Raw genomic sequence first — 13,597 nt, 5'->3', positions numbered from 1 at the left:
GCTCTCGGCGTGCCGTCGGGAGGAGAAGAAGGACGAGACGGGGCTGGGACCGGCAAATGGGAGCCGGAGTCCCGGGCCGGTGTGCGGGACCGTTGCAAGCTTGTCCCGGAACCCCCAACCACGTACCCACCGCCCCAGCCCCGCGCCTGGCCCGCATGGAGCTGAGAGCAGGTAGGAGAAGACCCCCTACCCCCTCCTCAATTCCCTACCGACCCTTCCCAGAACGGCACTGGCCCCGCACCGACCTCGCACCGGCTCCGCCGCTGCCACTTAACAAAAGCCGTGCGGGAGCCAGAGCCCGGAGCGGCACGAACAGGACGGAGAAAGTGAGGTACTCACTTCCCTCCCCACCTGGAGACCCCCGCTTTCCACCCCCAGGAACTCCCCGTCCTCACCACGGGGACTCCAATCCCCCCCACTCTGGGGGACACCCATCGCCTTCCTTCCGCACTCTAGGCACCCCCCTTTCCCTCCCAACCCGAAGACCTCCATCTCTACCCCAGTGACCCTCTTTCCCTTCCCTCCCCGTCCCCACGACCCCTGTCCCCACCCCAAGTGACCCCCTTTCTCTTCTCTCCACTCCAGGGACTCCCTTGTCCTTCTCTCCCCATCTTGGAGACCCCAAGCCCCACTCCGGGGACACTCTTTCCCTTCCTTCCCAACCCTGGAGATCCCAGTCCCCAGTCCCCTTTCCCCCTTTCCCTTCCCTTCTCACTCCAAGGATCCTCTTTCCCTTCTCACTCCAGGGACCCTCTTCCATTCTCCCCCCCTCCCCCCAATCCCAGAGACTCTAATTCTCACCCCAGGGACCCCAATCTCTATCCCAGGCATCCCGTTTTCCTTCTCTTCCAACCCTGGAGACCCCAGTCCATAACTTTCCTTTCCCTCCCACTTCAGAGACCTCCTTTCCTTTCCCTCAACTCCAGAGACCCCGATCTCTACCCCAGTGACCCCTTTTCTCTTCGCTCCCCATTCCTTTTCCTTTCCCTCCTGACCCCAATCCCTTCTCCAGTGACCCACTCCAGCACCCCCCCTCCCCCCTTTCCCTTCCTTTCCAAACCTGAAGACCCCAATCCCCACCCCAGTGACCCCTTTTTCGCCTCTCTCCTCACCCCAGTGACCCCCTTTCCCTTCTCCTCACTCCACTGACCTCCTTTCTCTTTCCTTCTCATTCCAGGGATGCCTTTTCTCTTCCATCCCAACCCCAGAGACCCCAATCCCCACTCCAGTGAACCCCTCTCTCTTCTCTCTCTACCCCAGTGACTCCTTTTCACGTCTTGCTCCAGGGACCCCAATCCCTCCCCCAGTGATCTCTTTTCCCTTCTTTCCCTACTTCAAGGACCTCTTTTCCCTTCTTTCCCCACTTCAAGGACCTCTTTTCCCTTCCCTCCCAAACTAACGCACCCCCCCCCCCCCCCCCCCCCGCCCCTGACCCCTTCACTCTTCTCTCCCCACTCCAGGAACCCTTTTTCCCTTCCCTTCCTACCCCACTGCTCCCTTTTTTCCCCTTCCCTTCCTACCCCACCTCCCCCTTTCCCTCCCTCTCCCCCCCCCACCCCCCTCCAACTCCAACCTCCCCACCTCTACCTCGGGGATCCCCAACAACAGATTTTAGCTGCTGGTGGGCCGGGGGGTGGCGGAAAGAAGCAGGGACGGGGTTGGGGCGGCCGGGGGGGATGGTGAGGGAGGGAATGAATGGAGCCTGCTCTTGTGTACGACTGCATCAAATACATTCTTGAAAGCAACCTGGTTCTGCTTAGCACTTGAATTTGGAGAGGAAAGGGAAAAAAAAAGAGAGAGAGAGAGAGAGAGAGAGAGGCAAAGCGAGGCCGGGAGGCAGCAGCTTGGGGAGGGTGGATTCAAGCTCAATTTTTTTCCTTTCTTTTTTTTTTCCCTCTGTGTGTGTGTGTGTGTGTTTTTTTTTCTCCTCCTCCTCCTTTCTTTCTTTCTTCCCCTTTTTTTTTTCTTTTTTTTTTTTTAATTTCTTGCATTCCTGGACACCAATCAAAAAGAGCAAATCGAGGGGAGGTGGAAAAAAAAAAAAAGAAAAGAAAAAGGAAAGAAAGAAAAGAAAAGAAGAAAAACAAAAAGGAGAAAAAAAAAAGGGGGGGGGGAAGAGGGGGGAAAGGAGGGGGGAAAAAAGAGGAAAAAAAATAGGGGGAAAAAGAGAAAAAAGAGAAAAAGGAGGAAAAAAGGAGGAAAAAAAGGAAGAAAAAGGGGGAAAAGGAGAAAAAAAAGAGGGAAAAAAGTAAAAAAGGAAAAAAAGGGGAAAAAGAAAAAAAGAGAAAAAGAAGAGGGGGAAAAAAAGAGGGAAAAAAGAGGAGGAAAAAGAGGGAAAAAAGGGAAAAAAAGAAAGAAAGAAAAAAACAAAACAGGAAAAAAAAAAGCAAAAGAAAAGAAAAGGAGGTGGCCCGGGGCGGGGTGGGGGGGTGAGGGGGGGTGTTAAAAAAAACCCAGAGGAAGGCAGCGAAGTGAAAGCAGCCGGAGCGTGCACGCACGCACTCACACCCCAAAATACACCCCCCCCCCTCAAAACCCTACCCCCCCCCTCCCCAAATCCTCTCCCCCCCCCCGCATGCCTCCTTCCCTCTCTCTCTCTCTCTCTCTCGCTCTCTCTCTGTTTTTTTTTCCCTCCACTCAAGCAAAACAAATAAGGCGAGGAAAAAGAAAAAACCCAACCCACCCCCACCCCCCCTTTAGAAACCCCCCTCCAAACCGCCCCCCCCACACACATTCTCTCCCCCCTCCTCCCCCCCCCCCCGCTGCTAACCGGGAGCTGGGGTAGAGCTGAGCTCAACCGAGTGCAAGAACTAAACCAACGCCACCGCCCCCCACCCCTCCCTTAATTTCTCGCCCTATTTTTGGGCTCTTCTCATTCCTTCCCCCCCCCCCCTCCTCTTCCCCTAACCCCCCCCTTTCCCTTTCCCCCAAACCCCACCCTGCACCCCGACTATGCTAAATGTCGCTGGGGAGCTCTCAGGTAAGACCGAGGCGCTGGGAGGTGCCTCGGGAGCTGCCGGGGCAGGGGGTTTAGGGTGGGGTTGGGGGGGGGGGCGGGAAGGTTGTTTTTAGCTCGGGGGGGTGTATCTCTCCTTTTTTTTTCTCCCCTTTCCGAGCCGCTGCTGATTTTAATTCGATGTGATTAAAGCGTCTGGCTGGCTTTGGGATTGATTTAAGACTTTCCCCTCTCTCGTTTGGGTGGGTTTAGTTTGTTGGGGATTTTTTTCTTGCCTCTTCTCTTTTCCTCCTTTCCCCCCCCCCCTCCTTTTTATTTCTTCCCCCCCCCCCTTCTTTTCCATGCATGTTTGTGATTATCCAGCGCTCAGCACAGAGAATTCAACCCCAGCACTGACAAGAGAGGAGGAAAATGAAACTCTTTGGGATTTTAGGGCAGCAAGGAAGAGCTTAATTTGTTTTCCTTCCCCCCCCGCCCCGCTTCGATTTTGGGGGTTGCCTCAAAACGCTGTGGTTGGGAGCAGACCAAATTCCTCCTCGGCCCCAAATTTCCTGGCAGTGAGATTTATGTTTTAGGGGTGCCAAGGAAATGGGATCATCCCCCCTGGCCGTGGGAATGGGTTTGGTCCCCCAGACCCAGCGGCCACTCTGAGGGGCCGGGGAGAGTCGGAGTGCTGGTGGGGTTGGTGATCCATAGGGATGGGGGGGGGGGGCAGAGGGCCAGGGGGAAGGGGGGGTCCTCACCCGGAAAAGATGGGGAGAAAGGCTGGAAAACATCCTTAAAAGGTCAAACTGGGGGTGTGTTGAGAGGCTCCTCGAGGGCTGAGATCGGGATCCCCAAGTCCCGGCGCAGGGACTGGGGCACCACGGGGCCGGGTTTGGCTCCGATGTCAGCGGGACCGGCGTGACGCAGGCACGGGCAAAACGGGGCTAGCGCCGGGGAACCGGAAAAGCCAGGCTGGGATCCCCCCGGTGCTCCCAGCGCCCCTCCTCCCACCCAGCCTCTCCCCGGGGCCGGTGGACGTGGCCGTGACGCTGGTGGCACAACCGGTGCCACAGCCTGCGACAAGAAAGGGGACACCGAGCCTGGTATGAGAGCAGGAGATGTGGGGTGAGGGTTTTGACCACCCCAGCTCCACTGTTTTTTGGGGTGTGCCTAGCTGGTGGCATCCCTGACAGGGTTTGGGGGGCATTCGGAGGTGGGTCCTGGTTGTCACCGTGGCCCTGTCTCTGTGCTGGGCATGGTGGTGGCCAACATCTGGGCTGCATTAAGTGCAGCCTCTGCAGGGAAATGAGGCAGGCTCTGCTTACAGGGCCGTGCTGGGGGGTGATTTATGCCCTGCTAAGTACCAGCCAGCTCCATAAATCACCCCCCAACAGTCGCCAGGGTAGTGCCAGCCCCCCATGTGCCGTGGGCAATGCCACTGCCCTGCCCAGCACAGGGTAGTCGTGGTCCTTCACCCAGCTGGTGGGGATGTGCTCACTCTGGCACAGATGGGGGACATCTGGGTGGCAGCTGGCTTGGCAGTGCTGTGACCTCCGAGTGGCCTGTGGCTGCTGTGTGATGGAGGACATGGTGCCAGTCTGGCCATCATGGCATGGTTGTCCTGAGTGGGCACAGCTATGCAGAGTCTCTTGTCCATGTGAACCTGGCCAAGGTGGTGTCCCTGTGAGTGGGGCATGCTGGTGCTGGCAATGAGTCTGTCTGGTGGAGCCAGGGGATGGCAGAAGGATGTGCCAGTCCCTGTCTCAGTGTCCAGGGGTGCATGGCCACCATCCCATGTGGGCATGGCCGTGAAATGCTGCCAGTTCCATGCTCATCTGACTAAGGTGGTGTTGTCATGGGTAGGAGATGCTAGGTGATGGCAGTGGGTCTGTCTGTGCCAGTGGATGGCAGAGGGATGTGCCCTGCCACATCCACATGCATCATGGCGTGGCCATCCTGAGCAAGCACAGCCATGAGAGCTGCCAGTCTCATGCCAGCCCACCCAAGGTGGCATCCCCGTGTGTGGGGGAGATAGCGGTGATGCCAGCAGGTCTGGTGGCACCAAGGGATGGAGAAAGCATCGGGGCCATAGTGCCACGTGGGCTGGCACAAGGGGTGTCCTGTTGTGCCAGAGAGGCTGGCAATGGGCATAACACCCACGAGTGGTAGCGCTGGTGAGGGGCACCCCATGGGTGTTGGGTGCTCCATGCCCTGTGGAGACCCCAGGACACCTCCTGGGTGCCGGTGGGTGCCATGCCCATGCCGGCTTGCTCGTGCGTGCAGGGTCTGGTTGGGATTAAGGGGCCTCACGCCCCCCCACCCCCCCCACCCCCATCCTCACTGCCGGGGCTGTTTCCATCGTGCCGTTGGCTGGAGCGGGATGGGAACTCCAGGCCCAGCTCATTATGGAGGCTCGGGCGGGCGGCCGCAGCTATAAACACAGCGAGGAGACAGGATGTAAACACTCAGCGCCGCGGGGCTGTGCTGGGGGGGACGTGGGGCCCCCCAAAACACCCACCCGCCCCCGCCCCGCCGCCTGCTGCAGCAGCTGGGGAGGGAGGGGGGAGCTGGGAGGTACTGGGAGCTCTGGGCAAGAGCTTGGGAGGGTTTGGTGGCTCCTGGAGAGATGGGGCATGAAGGGTGGGATGGGAGTAGGCAGGTGGTATCCCATGGGGTGGGATGGGATGGAGATCCGTCTGCCGTGGTTGCTGTTGGGGAGCAAGGACAAATGTGTCCTTCCCATCAGTGCCTGGGGACTGCTGTGGCCGTCGATGGCCAGGTGCAGGGGACATGTGGATCGTCAGCATCCTCTTGTCCCCTCCAGGGTTGCCTCACGTCGTGGTGTCACCTCCTCGATGCCATAGTGGCATCTCCTTGATGCCACCGCAGCACCTCTCCAGCCACGGCAGGGTTAACCACCAGCGTGCTGGGGGCACAGAGGTCTCTGTCCGTGTGCCCTTGACCATCACCCACTCCAAGACCCATGAAGGGGACTGAGGCCACCTTGGGCTACGACCACCCCCCGCCAGTGATGGTGCACGGGGAAGGGTTAAGTGCTGCTGGCTGGCGGTTGCAGGCCGGTGGCCGGTGGCCAGTGGCCACTGCCACACACACACAGGGCTACTTTGTGCTGCGTTCATGCCTGGCCACCACGGGACCTCCAGGGCTGGGCTCTCCCACGAATGCCGGGAATGGGGCCGGGGGGCGGGCTGGGGCTCTGCTCGCCGTTGGCCACCAGCCCATCAGATACGGCAGCTCTCGCTGCCGCGTCGGGGGCCGCGGGGCCAACTTGGCTCCGTCCACTTGTGCGAGTGTGTCCCCCCCGCCCCGCCTTCCCAGCTGCCACCACCGCCCCCCTCCCCACCCCAGGGTGATGGCTTTGCCACGAGGGTTTCGGGAAGGAGGCTCCGGGTGGTTTTGTGGTCACTCCTGACCTCAGTGGCTCTGCCCACAGCATGCCCAGGGAACAGCTCACCCGGCACCGCCGCTCGCCGGGAGCGGTGACAAGGCGCCTGGGTGGGTGGCAGTGGACCCGCTGGGGTCACTCGATGTGAGCCCCACCAAAGGCGGCTGAGCGGTGGCCCCCGTGCCACGAGGGATGCCCGTGGTGTTCTGCCACCCACCGTGACCCCTTGTCATCGGCGAGAGGGGTGCCATGCCGGCGCTGCTTGATGATGCCCAGGTCCCACGTCCCCGGTTGCCCCTGAGGCCAAGCGGGTGACTTGGGGCAGCCACGCCAGGAGCTGCTTACGTGGGCTGGGAGCAGCCTGGCCGGGCTCCAGGGGCGGTTTTGAAACCCTCGGGCTCTTCCTCGCCGACGTCACCGGGATCCAGCTGTGCCGGCTCCGGGCCTCCCTCCTCCCCATCACCCGCACCCGCCGTCGGTGCCCGTGCCAAGACGTGGTCACCAGGCTGGCTGCTCGTGGGGCACCCAGCATGGCTGCACCACTGGCACTGCCGTGCCACTGTGGTGGCACCCTCACTGCTGTCCCATCATCACTGCTGTGGCACCCTCACTGCTGTGGCACCCTCACTGCTGTCCCACCATCACTGCTGTGGCACCGTCGCTGCTGTGGCACCGTCGCTGTTGTGCCATGGTGATGTCTGTGCCACTCATGTTGTGGTCACTGCTGTGCCTTGTTTATGTCTATGCCACTGCTGTGTCGTGGCCACTGGTGTGCCACCAGCTTTTCCATGCCATGGCCATACATGTGCCACCACTGTGCCATGGCCACTGGTGTGCCAGCCATGCTTTCCCATGGCTGTGTCTGTGCTGCTGTTCTGCCACGAGTGCCATCATGCCACCCGTATTGGCTGTCTGTACCAATGCCAGTGCTGTGCCATGGTCTCCACTGTGCCACCCATGTTGTTGTGCAGTGGCAATGCCTGTGCCACTCTCAGCACTCTGCCATGGTGACCATCATTGCTGTGCCACCTGCATTACAGTGTCACAGGGATGGCTGTGCCACCGCTGTGTCATGGTCACCGCTATGCCTTGGGCACCAGCAGGCCTCATGCACTACTGCTGTGCCATGGCCATGTCAGTGCCATGTCCCCTGGCAGCTGCTGTGCTATGGCTATATGTGTGCTGTTGCTGTGCCATGTCTGCCATTGTGCCACCTCTATCGCTATGCCCTGAACATGGCCATGCCACTGCTGCGCCATGGCCCCCACTGTGCCGCGGCCGCATCTGTGCCACCCTTGTGCCACGGCCACCTTCGTGCCACCACGTTTTCTGTGCACCTCACCATCTGCTCTCCCTCAGCCGGGTACCTCGCTTGGGCATCTCTCCATCCTCTCCCTCCTTCCTCCATCCTCATCCCGGGCCCCGCCGGCGGCTCCGTTCCGCTCCCGCCGCCTCCAGCCCGGTTCTCCCAGCTCCCAGCCCTGTTTGCTTTGGCCAGCGCCAGCCTGAATCCCGCGCTGGAAACCGGAGCTGAGTCACGGCGGTGGCCCCGGCCCACGCACGGCTGCACCGACACGCGCCGGGACAGACGGACACCCGGGGCCGCGCCGGGACACGGGCAAGCGGCTGCACGTGCCCACCGCGGGGCACAGTGACGTGGCAGGGCACCCACGTCAGCCCCCCCCCCCACGCCGGGGTGCGCCTGCACGGGCATGTGCCATGTGTCACAGGTGGGCACGGCAGCGTCACAAACCCTTCGCCCTACGTCACGCGTGGGTGACCATCGCCCAGCACCGCCCGTGGCAGGCTGGCACCGTGCGTGGCGTGGTTAGGGAGTGCCACACGCAAGCAGGGCATGTCACGCACTGATCCGGTGTCACACACGTGTGCAGGGCATGTCACACAGGGTAGGTCATATGTGTGCAGGGCATGTCACACAGGGTAGGTCATATGTGTGCAGGGCATGTCACACAGGGTGTGTCACGTGTGTGCAGGGCATGTCACACACTGATACCGTGTCACACGTGTGCAAGGCGTGTCACACAGAGTGTGGCATGCATGCATGACATGTCACGTGCTGTGCCATGTATGTGTGCTGTGTCACACGTGCTGTGTCATGCATGTACAGCATGTCACACACTTACATATGTGTCCTGCAGGTGTGGCATGTCCCACTCAGGGTGTGTCACATGTGTGTGCTGTGTCACACGTGCTGTGTCACGCATGCAGGACGTGTCACAGGGGCACAGCCCGGTACACACCTGCAGGGCATGTCACACAGCGTGTCACGTGTGTGCAGCACATCACCTGCAGGTTGTTTCCCGTGTGCAGAGCGTGTCCCCCCCACCCGTGAGGGTCACCACCTCTGGTGGCCTCAGGTGCAATCAGTTCTGCACCGGGGTGGGATTGGCAGGGCCAGAGCTGGGAGGTCCCCAGGGACCTTCATGCATCACCGGCTCCAGTCGGTGCACGGGCACCGAGGCCAGGCGGGGGTCCCCACAGCACCAAACGGGCTGGTGGCGCTGCCCAGGTTGTGCCAAGGTGTGAGCTGTGCGGGCACAGCGGATGCCAAGTTGTGCTGTGCCAGAGAAGGTGCTGAGCTGCCCGGTGCTGGCATTGGGTCCCCATGGCACCAAACGGGCTGGTGGCGCTGCCCTGCTGGCTTCCCGAAGCGGGTGACGGGCGGCGGTAACGGGCGGCGGTAACGGGCACCGGTAACGGGAGGAGGTGACGGGCACAGGTGACGGGCACAGGTGATGGGCTGGGATAACGGGCACCGGTAACGCGTGGAGGTGACTCGCGATGGCACCGCGGGGCTTGCCCATGCTGGGAGCCCAACCGCTGCTGCCTGAGCCCTGCTGCTGGGAGTAGCTCATCCCACCGGACAAGCTGCCGGGAAAACCCGAGTCCAACTGGGACCAACTGGTGCCAGCTGGCCGGAGTGCGGTGACCGCGAGGTTCGGGCGGCCGCCGTGACGGTAGTGCGGACGGGGGTCCCCCCGCGATGACGGTCAGGGCGCCGGTGGCTTCCGGCAGCCTCGTCACGGCTTACGCCGCAGCCACCACCTCCGGGTCCCGCTCCTGACCTCCCAGTTCCCCCTAGGGCGCCTTGCTGGGGTTAATGGTGGGGGAAAGGACCTCACTGTGCCAAGGGTTGCCGGGATGCCCGGCTGGCACCGGAGGTAGTGGCGAGCGAGTCGCTGTGCCCAAATATATCCTGTCCGTGTCGTGTCGACGGCAGCCCCGCCAGCCGCCCCAGCTCCACACCATATAAAGGATTGTTGCTGCAGCCGGGGCACCGAGGGGGGCATGGGCACGCTGGCACGGGCACCGAGGCCAGGCGGGGGTCCCCACAGCACCAAATGGGCTGGTGGCGCTGCCCTGGATGTGCCAAGGTGCGAGCTGTGTGGGCACAGGGGATGCCAAGTTGTGCTGTGCCAGAAAAGGTGCTGAGCTGCCCTGTGCCAGGGGATTTTGAGCTGTCTGGTGCCAGGGAAGTTGTGGAGCTGCCCTGTGCCAGGGGATTTTGAGCTATCCAGTGCAAGGGTGATGCTGAGCTGCCTGGTGGCAGGGGTGGTGCTGAGCTGCCCTGTGCCAGGGGATTTTAGGCTACTGAGTACCAGAGGATTCTGAGCTGCCCTGTGCCAGGGTGATGCTGAGCTTCCTTGTGCCCACAGATGCTGAGCTGCCTGGTGTCAGGGGATTTTTGAATTGCTTGATGCCCATAGGGATGCTGAGCTGTCATGTGCCAGGGAATCTGAACTGCCAAGTGCCAGGGGATGCTGAGTTACCCAGTGCTCATGGGGATGCCAAGCTGCCCAGTGCCAGGGCAGATGCTCAGTGCCCTGTTGCACTCCATATAGGGAGTGCAAAGGGCAGGTGTGGGTGTCCTTTGCTCCACCTCAGTTGCCCCACGCCCTTACAGACAAGGTTGGCAGTGCCAGGTGGGATCAAACCACCCCACTATGCCAGAGCCTCCAAGACCCCCTGGGTCCAAGGATGGGCAGAAATGCCCCCTCACCCCTCTTGATACCCCTCCACCCTGAGGTGCCCTGTCCCTACAGGAGACTCTTGGGGCATCTTCACCTTCCTGTGTGCCGCCCTCTGCAACCTGCCAGCGCTGCCAGCCCTGAACTGCAGCGAGGAGCTGGGCACCAGCCAGTCCATCCAGAAGACCTACGACCTCACCCGCTACCTGGAGCACCAGCTCCGCACCCTGGCTGGCACTTACGTGAGTAGAGGAGGCCACCCGACCCCACCTCTGCCCCCTGGCACCAAGGGCTTGCCCTATCCACTCGTCCTTCCCCATGCCCATCTCCCCTGGGTGATGCCCAAGGTGGGTTTGTGCTCCCTGGAGTGGATACATCTGACTCGGGGTGCCCACCAGTGCCCACCAGCGTTGTGGTTGCTCCTACACGTGGTCCATGGCTGTTCCTACACCCGTGCCCACGTGCACACCACTTTCCCATGCCAAGGGCCACGGAAATGTCTCATCAACCAAGGGCAGGGACCCCGGGAACCGCCCTGTGCCCAGGGGGCACAGGGCGGTTCCCGGGGTCCCTACCCTTGGCCCAGGGTGCACCCATGGGTGCAGACATTGGTGAAGGCATCTGCCTCACCCTGCCCTCTGGCAGCACCAGCTCATGTGGAGGTTCCCTGTCTCTGCCCTGACGTGCCCCCACTGCTGCCAGCTCAGCCCTGGCAATGCCAAGCGATGATGAGGGTGGCAGAGCCGTGGGGTTGGGTATGGGAGATGTGGTGGGCATGGAGAGCTAGGGCTCACGGGGCATGGGATGTGGTGGGTATGGAGAGCAGGGGCATGGAGATGTGGATGTGGTGGGTATGGAGAGCAGGGGCATGGAAGTCAGGAACATGTAGATCTGGGATGTGGTGGGCATGAAGACCAGGGTACAAAAGGGAAGGGGATGTGGTGGGCATGGGGACTTGGGGGTCATGGAGTCCTGGGATGTGGGGGACATGGAGAGTGGGGATATATGGTGGGCATGTCCACATGGGAACACGGAGGCTGAGAGCATGGTGGGCAGGGGGACTTGGGATGTGGCAGGCAGGGAGACCTGGAGATCTGGGATGTGAGGGACGTGGAGCCTGGGCACTTCGGTGGGCACGTCCACCTGGGAGACAACACATGGTGGGCACGGGGACTTGGCAGGTAGGGCTCCATGGAGACTGGCAACAAGGCAGGCACCCTCTACCCCCGCTCCCTCCCTCGGTGCCGCCCCCCGACGGCTGACGGCCGCCCCCTTTCCGCAGCTGAACTACCTTGGGCCACCCTTCAATGAGCCTGACTTCAACCCCCCCCGGCTGGCCCGCGCCGAGCGGGTGCCCAGCGCCACGGTGGACTTGGACCTGTGGCGGGGCCTGACCGACAATGCCCGGCTGGCTGCCAACTACCGCGCCTACAGCCGGCTCCTCTGCTACCTGCGGGCGCTGGACGGGCAGGCGGGCACCGCCGAGCTGCGCCACCGCCTCGGCCACTTCTGCTCCAGCCTCCAGGGCTTGGTGCTCAGCATCGCCGGCGTCATGTCCTCCTTGGGCTACCCACTGCCGGCCGGGCCGGTCGGGCCGCCGGCGCCTCCTGGCACCCCGGTGGCACCTAATGACTTCCTGAAGAAGATGGACGACTTCTGGCTGCTGAAGGAGCTGCAGACTTGGCTCTGGCGCTCGGCCAAGGACTTCAATCGGCTCAAGAAGAAGGTGCCGCCGTCTGTGGTCACGCTGCGCCTGGAGGCGAGGGGGTTCTGACCCCCTGTCCCCCACCCCGATGTCTCCCCTGCCCCTGCATTGCTGGGGTGGGCATGGGGCTCGCCCCAAGTCCTGCCGCCACCACCTCGCTGTGCCTTGTGGGCTGGGGGTTCCTCACCCAAAGTGCCAAAGCCACCCATGTCCCCTCTCCGTCAGCAGTGTGCCCTGCAAGATGGGTCTCCTGACCCCAAAGTGCCACCCCACACCTGCATTGCATTGTGCCTTCAGAGGCAAGGATCTTGCCCACAAGTGCCACCCATGTCCCCGCTCCAACACCTTCAGAGTACCTTCAGGAATGGGTCCCCTGACCTCAAAGTGCCACCAAAGCCACTCGAGAGCTCCAACACCACCACACTGTGCCTTAAGGGATGGGGATCTTGACCACAAGTGCCACCAAAGCCACCCATGTCCCCTCTCCAGCACTTGTTTGCCTTGAAGAGATGGATCCCCTGACCCCAAACTGCCACCAGCGCCACTCCACAGCCCCACTGTTGTCACGCCATGCCTTAAGGGCCAAGGCTCCTGATGCCACCGTGCCACCAAAGCCACCCGTGTCCCCTGTCCAGCGCCAGTTTGCCTTGGAAGAAGGCTCCCCTGATGCCAAAGTGCCACTAACGCCACTCCACAGCCCCACTGTTGTCACCCTGTGCCTTAAGGGACAGGGCATCTGACCCCAAGAGCCACCACAGCCACCCCACCTCTCACCCTCACCAGTGTGCCTTGAACAATGGCTCCTCTGCCCCCAAGGTGCCACCACAGCCACTCTGCGTCCTCCTCATCACCTTCTTGTACCTTGACAAATGAGGCTCCTGACCCCAAGTGCCACCAAAGCCACCCCACATCCCCTCTGTCACTGCCTTCAAGGACAGGGATCTTGACTCCAGAGTGACACCACAGCCACCCATGTCCCCACCGCCCGTACCTCAAGGCAGGGTTGGTGCCACCACCCTGTCCCCACCACACCAGGCCACCCCATTGTCCCCACAGCCATGGTGCTGGGGTGGCCACCAATCTCTTCCCCCCCCAAACCCCCCATCCCCCCCTGCCCCACAGCAGCAATAAGCCCCTCCCGACAAAGGCTCCAAGCCTGGGTGCAAGCCCCACCCACCCTGACAAAAAGGACCAATCCCCTTCAAGCATAGGCATAAGCCCCTCCCCTTAGAGCAATAGGCTCCGCCCTCTATGGCAATACCTGCTCACCTGCCTATCAAACCCCTCCCCTTCCTACAACAAACCATGCCCCATTCCCCCCGCCCAGTCCCACCCTGACTGGTTGCCTAGCAACCCGCGTGACCCCTCCCCCATGGTGGGTGGGGGTGGGGGAGGGGGGGTTGGGGAGAGGGGGCCACAGGGCCTCTGTCCCGGTGCGTCTATGAGTGTTTTATTTATTGGAGATGTTATTTATTGGGGTATTTATTGCAGAAGATCTATTCTTGTATGAACAATGAACGAATAAAAGCCTTTCTCCAGCACCCCCCCCCCGCCCC

At 61.6% G+C, this 13,597-nt stretch overlaps 1 protein-coding gene across 2 annotated transcripts; it reads left to right on the top strand.

Annotated features, from left to right (window-relative positions):
• Positions 1–21: 21 nt before the first annotated feature.
• CLCF1 (cardiotrophin like cytokine factor 1) lies at positions 22–13,576 on the top strand. 2 transcript variants are annotated; one of them, XM_068148159.1, is made up of 3 exons: positions 22–171; positions 10,412–10,578; positions 11,619–13,576. In XM_068148159.1, the coding sequence occupies exons 1-3, from the start codon at positions 57–59 to the stop codon at positions 12,108–12,110; spliced, it is 774 nt and encodes a 257-aa protein (XP_068004260.1). In that variant the 5' UTR covers positions 22–56; the 3' UTR covers positions 12,111–13,576. The 2 variants fall into 2 exon arrangements, with proteins under 2 accessions (XP_068004260.1, XP_068004261.1); XM_068148160.1 differs by lacking the exon at positions 22–171 and adding an exon at positions 2,790–2,980.
• Positions 13,577–13,597: the final 21 nt, after the last annotated feature.

Source organism: Melanerpes formicivorus, unplaced genomic scaffold, assembly GCF_026170545.1.
Source record: "Melanerpes formicivorus ecotype bairdi unplaced genomic scaffold, bMelFor1.0.p_v2 SCAF_16, whole genome shotgun sequence".
NCBI classification, from domain to species: domain Eukaryota; kingdom Metazoa; phylum Chordata; class Aves; order Piciformes; family Picidae; genus Melanerpes; species Melanerpes formicivorus.
This window is presented reverse-complemented; position numbering and strand designations above follow the sequence as displayed.

Bases quoted from the DNA above. Each gene is read 5' to 3' on its own strand.
- CLCF1 (XM_068148159.1), top strand. From the start codon at position 57: ATGGGAGCCGGAGTCCCGGGCCGGTGTGCGGGACCGTTGCAAGCTTGT. The intron at 172-10,411 runs GTAGGAGAAGAC...CTGTCCCTACAG, and splicing joins CCGCATGGAGCTGAGAGCAG to GAGACTCTTGGGGCATCTTC. The intron at 10,579-11,618 runs GTGAGTAGAGGA...CCCTTTCCGCAG, and splicing joins GCACCCTGGCTGGCACTTAC to CTGAACTACCTTGGGCCACC.